At 41.7% G+C, this 7,049-nt stretch overlaps 1 protein-coding gene across 1 annotated transcript; it reads right to left on the minus strand.

The window, feature by feature from the left end:
* Nucleotides 1-791: 791 nt before the first annotated feature.
* Nucleotides 792-6,708, minus strand: LOC112145111 (olfactory receptor class A-like protein 4). Its single transcript, XM_024270156.2, has 4 exons — nucleotides 6,109-6,708; nucleotides 5,688-5,951; nucleotides 4,690-4,935; nucleotides 792-1,167 (listed from the first exon to the last, which is right to left on the minus strand). The coding sequence occupies exons 1-4, from the start codon at nucleotides 6,472-6,474 to the stop codon at nucleotides 955-957; spliced, it is 1,089 nt and encodes a 362-aa protein (XP_024125924.1). The 5' UTR covers nucleotides 6,475-6,708; the 3' UTR covers nucleotides 792-954.
* Between the last annotated feature and the right edge of the window lie 341 nt (nucleotides 6,709-7,049).

Raw genomic sequence — 7,049 nt, forward strand, 5'->3', positions numbered from 1 at the left:
TTTCCAGCCAATGAGGCCAAGTGGGTCCCAAAGGGTTTAAAATTAGGCAGAAAGTGTGGGCCCCAAATGAGTTCGTCCTCAGTTTCAGGGGTGGCCCCACATGTATTTGCCCACTTTGGCTTAAGTAGGAACTCAGTAGGATAGTGTAGTGAGTTACTGAGGACCGGCAGAGCTAATCCGCTATGCTATTAGCTTCAGTGGGCATTCAGTGGACCGGCTCAGGCAGCCACTAGCCAGGCGCCTAGTGGACAGCGAATTAAAATAGCTCTGCTAGCCACTCGCTAGCTTGCTACGCTGGACACTAGGCGGCTGCCTAGGGTACCGACCCGGTCCACTGAGTGCCCACTGAAGCCAATGTGGGCTAATACAGATGCGGCCACCACAAAAACTGCGGACAAACGCCTTCAGGGCTCAGAATTTCTGCCCACTTTTAAACCAATGGGGCACTTAGCCTTGGTGGCTGGGCTTTAACATTTTTTTTTAACTTTTGCTGTTTTCTTCAATATATTTGCTTTTGCTATACAAGCTTTCACGATAAACACCAAGCATGTTTGGTTGAAGCTTTTAGCCAATAGATTACATGAAAACAGGTATATTAATCAAAACTGAAATACATATTTTGATCAAAAAAGAAATGATCCTGATAAAATAAAACCATTTACATGGTGTTTGTTGTTGTATTTAGGTTTTTCTGGTTACTTTTTACTAGTTTTGAGTCATGGCGTCCAGCTAATTTTGACTGTGAATGTAAGAATCAAGGATGGAATCCACTTTTCTAATATGCTGTTTTTTTATTAGAACATTGATACATTTTTTTACAAAACAGAATTCTGATGTTTAGTTATATACCAGTTTATTGAGAATCCCAAATCAACCAAATCTTTCCATCTCTCTCATAAAAATACATCATAACATGTCAGTGGCTATTATTCTTTAAGGACTTCAGGAGTTTTGTCAGTAAGTCAGTGATGACTTGATACAAGAACGCAGCCCACGATGGCCGACTGCGAGAACAGCAGGAGACAAGGCGATGAAGATGATGTTGGCAAAGCGAGCGATGACCAGTAGGAACTCGGATGAGGTGCCTCCGTTGTAGTTGAAGTAGTTCACAGATATAACGCTGGTTCCCCAGGATATAACGAAGAGCAAAACAAGAGTGAGAATAACCTGGAAAACAGTCACAGAAAGCAAAAGCTTTTATTTAATAATGTGGTGACAAACTTACAGCATCTTAGGGACATTTTCAGTGTTATGCTTCTCACTTACATCAAATGGTAACTTCCTAACCTTAAAAATATATAAAGCAAAAAAAGTATCTTAGATATTTTTATTAATTTAGTTTTTTCAGTTATGTTAACATATTGTATGATGTAAGATAAAACTTTAATGATCCTTCAAATGTCTGAAGCAGATTCAAAACTTTGAGTCAGCCAAGTACACAATGCGATTAAAATTATAAAAAGGTTTTATTTATTTATTTATTTATTTTTGCATCCTCAAAAATACTCCAGATCCAAAACGACCTTACAAATATTTTTTTGACACAGTTCTTTGAGCAACCACTAGGTGCTAGTTCCAGAACCAAGTCGATTCCCACTCACCCAAATAATAAAATTGAGCTTTAAATCAAACCTGTATAAAACCTAGTTCAACATATCTGTTTAGATTAAATTTTCTTTAGGTTACTATCATTCTTTTATCGTTTACCCATTTAATATGTGGAACTGTGGGATTAAAACAGGCGTTTAAAATACTTGCCCCCCACTTAATTTTACTTTAGGTTCTGAAACAATTAGTAAATTACTGTTATGCCTTTCTAAATATATTGTGTGTGTTGAAAAAGGGTTTTGGTTTAATACTTAGTTTCACCACCAGAGGGCGCTTGGTGTTTTAGGCATCAGTAGTTGACACCAGAAGAAGAAGCTCAGTCAATACGTGATGAGTGAATCTGCAGAGAACGTGACCAAGAGCGCAACAATTTTTGACTATTTACTTGTTTGTTTTTCAGGTAAGCTGGTTGAAAACAACACACAGGTGATAAATAACAGTGATCGTGTGTTTAAAGGGCCTTTGAGAGTAGCATAAGTTGAGCTAATGCATTCCTTTACTGGTTGATAAGGGTCAAGCACCACATTCTGTTGCTAAAATGGCGGATATAGATCAGTGCCGACAAATCTGAGTAATGTTTAAATGAAGTGTAAGCTAAAATGTAACAAGATAAGTGCTGAGAGATGCAATGTTAAGTGTTTATGGTCATTTCCTTGATGTAAAAGCCATACTTTGTGTTTTGTGTGTATTCTTAAAGGTTATGTCAACTGTAAAACCTTTTGAAACTGTATGAGTGGTGGAGACCAGAAGAAGACGCTCAGTCAATACGTGATGAGGGAATCTGGAGAGAACGTAACCTGCAGTTAATGACTGTTTTCTTGCTTATTTTTCAGTGTGTTTGAAAATTAAATATGTTGCACCGAGAGTGAGTTGGCCCATCATTCTTAGCCTTGTAACAAATACAATTTCCAATACATTCTGAAACTGAGAAAAGCACCTTGTAGGCTAACAACACTTTGCAGTAGTAAAGTGCTTATGCATTTATTGCAAACCAGCTGATTCTGATGCAGAGCAAAGCAGCTTTGACGCTGCATTTCTCTGCATCAGAATTGGTTGGAATTGAGTTAATTGCGTAAACGGTCGAGGTAGTTCAAAGAATGTCTGTTATTTTTCTGTTTCCAGAGACAGCGCCCATGTCAAAGGGTTAATGGTAAGTAGGGTACACTCGTATAGCGCTTTTGTACCTTCCTCAAAGGCTCAAAGGGGCTTCATAGTCACAGACCCATTCAAACGCTTGTGGCAGCTCTGCTGCTGAACACTGGCGCCAACCTTCCACCAACGTGGGGTTCAGTGTCCATTGCCCAAGGACACTTCGACACATAGATGGGCAAGGCGGGAATCGAACCTGCAATCTTCCGACCACTGTATCTCATCATATTGTATCTCAAAGCTGGGCGCAAAAGGTATGTTGCTACAGTTGATCTTTAGTATCAGTGCAGCATTTGCCCTCAGAGGTGTACATTAAGATCCAACTAACTACTTTACTCTACACATAGATTGGCCTGTTTTTATGCACAAGGCAGACTTTCAAAAGATTTTGATGTTTTAGCAATTGCAACATTAATTTAAACATTAATTTTCTCTAAAAAGCCAACCTCCATGAACTTCCACCTTTTTGTGGTTGTGACTGTGGGTGGGACAGAGCTTGGGTGATACTAGGGTCTGTTTTCTGGGGCAAATACCCCTGGTCTGGTATTCCAGAGCAGAAAGTCCAACGCAAAAGAAAAAGAAATGAAATTCCAATGACTGAAATAGAAACAGACTTGTCCAGGGTGTACCCCGCCCCCACATTCAGGCTCGAGTAATCCCATGACCCCCTTAGGGATAAAATGGGATCAGAAATAGTAACAAGATCCGCTGATGTTGTCAAGGGACCATTATCTTGGAGCCAAGGTAAAGGTTTACGCTCACATGCGAGCACCTGATTGCTGAGCCTTTTCCCACTGGACCTGATGCAGTTCAGCCCTGCAAGACTGAGTGGGATTACCTTCCCACCCATGGGAAGGATTACTAAGGGGCGGTACTGTGTAGTTTGAACAACCGTCAAGGGAGGAGACCTTAAAAATTCAATCCACAGAAAGGGATCAGGAGATGGGCAGTCAACTCAGATTCAACAGAGCCTGAGATTATGCGGGAGGCAGAGTAGTACCGATTAAAGATAGAGATAGTCGAACTTGTTCCACACACAACTCTGAAACCTAACTCCTGGAGAGGGGTTAGACATTCTTTCACTCTGAAAGTAACCATGGTGAGAGGTCACCACGTGAGAGGTGCCATATCACTGTAGTTTGGATCACTGGTGCAAACAAGCTTTCATGGATTCTCTAGGTAGGGTTAGAAAGGGATCCAAATGAGGGATTGTTTCCCTGTAAGGTTTAAACAACCATTACAGTGGAACAGCATGATTGGGAGGAATGGTCTCCTCGCTCTAAATAGGATGCCAAACAGAGGTAGTTCCCCAGATCAGATGACTCAGTAAGTTTGTCTCCTGAACTTCCGTCACCTCTCATGGACACTCTTGTTAGAAGTCAGACAGAGCTTCAACCACTAACCACCTGGTGGTGAGTTGGATTTACTGGGTGGAGGAGAAGACTGGACAGATCCAAACATATTGTGACAGTCCATTAAGAATGTTAAGCTAAGCCTACCGTCAGAAGGATTCTAAACTCCTACATCCGGGTAAGCTTTAACCAGGCACAAAGAAGAGAATGAGTGCAAGTGGACGATGACTTCCAAAACTTATGTCAACAGAGTTTCTTCAAACCATTGGTCGCCAAAAGTAAAGGAATATTGTCAAGATAAGGGAGTCATTCGAGTCCGGCTGACTTGAATGACCCACATAACAGAATACAGGCAGTACAAACCAAAGCCAGTAGTGTGGGCAGTTGCACAGGCAACGGCACAAGTCTAGGAGGAGTTGAGGGAAGCCACAGAGAAAGACTATTTTGACAAGCCATTTAGTCCCCACTGAGGGAAGCAGTTCTCCAACAAATCTGTGCCATCTCAGTCGGACCACAAGAAGGGATCAGCTGGTAACACAAACTAGATAGTAGACACCCTGCCGCTGTTTTTCTGTCCTACCTTGGCAGCTCGTCTCTCAGCTGGTACCCGCTTTGCGACTGGTGCATCTTGAACTGAGCTCCTGGTCCTGCCGTAAGTGTAAAGCATGTAAAGGGAGCTCAGGTTGGTCCCGGTCATCAAGACGATAGGCAGGATTTCATGGATCACCATGGACGTGGTGGCGTAGGCCAGGCCGCTGTAGCTGGACGGGAAGTTCCACACACAGCCCAGGAGGGGGCGTGTTGTGCTGCTGATCAACATCAGGGTCTGAGGGAAGAGAAGAGAAGAGGAGAGAAGACACTCATTTTGAGATAAGGGAGATAGTGAAACCTGTAATAATTATTTTCTTTTCTTAACTCTTTGAAGCAGTTGATCACCATTCTGAGGATTGTTACTTGTTTTGTTCAAGAAAGACAAATATTTCCATTTTTTTTGTTGTTCTTAGTTTGTTTTATTGTAATAATTTGGTTATATTTAAGTTTCATCTGAACTGAATTATATTTGAGAAAAATAGGAAAAATATCATAATGTGTTTTAAGCTTTTCTTTTGAATTTTCTGTTAGTTGTTCTTGAACAAAAAGGTTAAAACATAAAAAAAACTTGGGAAAATCCCACAATATCCATCTTCTTGGCCGCTTCTTCCCTTTCGGGGTCGCGGGGGTGCCGGAGCCTATCCCGGCTACTGATGGGCGAAGGCGGGGTTCACCCTGGACAGGTCGCCAGTCTGTCACAGGGCCTCAATCACACACATTCACTCTCACATTCACACCTAGGGGCAATTTAGAGTCACCAATTAACCTATGAAGCATGTTTTTGGACGGTGGGAGGAAGCCGGAGTCCCCGGTGAAAACCCACGCATGCACGGGGAGAACATGCAAACTCCACACAGAAAGGTCCCAGCCGGGAGTCGAACCGGGGCCTTCTCGCTGTGAGGCGAGAGCGCTAACCACTTGCGCCACCGTGCAGCCCAATCCCACAATATTTCTCTTTAATATGCTAAACAAGTCTATTCCTCTCACCTCAGTGCTGTTTGCATTGCCATTAGTGGAGAAGATATGTGCAGGAATGGAGTAAAGAAGGTTGACGAGCCAAATGGAAAGCAGGTTGAGCAGCAGAGCCTTCGGAACCCCTCGAGAAGCTTTAAGGTTTCCAACCGAAGGAGCCACGCGCCTCAGAGTCTGGAGGTGGAACACGCTGAGGTAGAACGTGGACCACACATTGACCGATCGCAGCCACACCCAGACCCCCATGAGGAACTGACACCGTTCTTTGGACAGAAACAACTGTAAAACAAAATTTTCTGTTAGTTTTATTGCTTTTTCTGATTTATGTATGATAAAAAATTCTAAAGAAATATTTTTTGCATGATATGCTGGCTATTTATAAAAAAACATTCCTTTTAAAAACATTTAAGGGGCTGTAAATTTAAAAATTACATACCTGGATCCCAAAATCTGACACGATGAGCAGAATATTCCTCATAACAGAAACCATCAGGTTGGACACTGCCATGTTTATGATGATGATATTCGAGTTGTGAACAACACTACGCTCCATGATCACACTCTTACCAATAACCAGAATGACGGTAGCATTGCCCAGAATACCCAGCACCACCATGATGATGTGAAAGACGATCTGTACATTAGAGATCTGCATTTTAGAGATCTGCATTTGAAGTCCAACTCCCACTGGTTTAGGCTTTTTATCCCGTTCATCAGATCCAATCAGGTTCTTGATTTCTGTAGCAGCTTCAACAGCCAGCCTCAAATCCAGCTGCGTCTTCATTCTGGACATGAGAGACATCGTAGACGCTCTGGTGATCTCTCTTTGTTCTTCTCTCTGTTCTGGTCCGTCACTAGAAGGTCGTCTCCACAAAAGAGGAGGAAGAAGAAGCTCCTGCCTGTTCCATCTTTGCTAAAAAACTGACTTCTCTGAGCCGCCTTTGATATATTAACCCCTGTTGATTCCAAGAAAGATGCAAAGCTTCACAAAACTCTGGGGACAAAAAGTTTCAGGGTAATAAAACACAGGAGAGTAATCAGCTACACTGAATGGAGCATCCTTGCTTTGCATTTTCAGATCAATCCAACACCTTGATTTGCGTTGGAAGAAACCCCTACCTACACGAATAATCTGCTTCTGAAAACATTTAAACACTTTCCGAGAAGTTAATGAAACCAAAATCGACAAATCTGCTAAACTCAGTTAATTATATTTAATTTGAAACTTTGCATTCACATTAGTTGGTGTTCACATTTAGCATTTATTTTGATATATTTTTTAAACGAAAACAATGTATTTTAAACTTTTATTTATGTTAATAATCACAATAAACATTATGCAATGAAGAACACGTTTTCTAACCCATGAACAAGTTT

Source organism: Oryzias melastigma, linkage group LG5 (genome assembly GCF_002922805.2).
Source record: "Oryzias melastigma strain HK-1 linkage group LG5, ASM292280v2, whole genome shotgun sequence".
NCBI lineage: Eukaryota > Metazoa > Chordata > Actinopteri > Beloniformes > Adrianichthyidae > Oryzias > Oryzias melastigma.

What these genes read in the sequence shown, in the direction of transcription:
- LOC112145111 (XM_024270156.2), bottom strand. Translation starts at nt 6,474, where the DNA reads ATGTCTCTCATGTCCAGAATGAAGACGCAGCTGGATTTGAGGCTGGCT. An exon ending in GCAATGCAAACAGCACTGAG is followed by an intron (nt 4,936 to 5,687) that starts GTGAGAGGAATA and finishes CTCTTCCCTCAG; the next exon opens with ACCCTGATGTTGATCAGCAG. An exon ending in CTGAGAGACGAGCTGCCAAG is followed by an intron (nt 1,168 to 4,689) that starts GTAGGACAGAAA and finishes ACTGTTTTCCAG; the next exon opens with GTTATTCTCACTCTTGTTTT.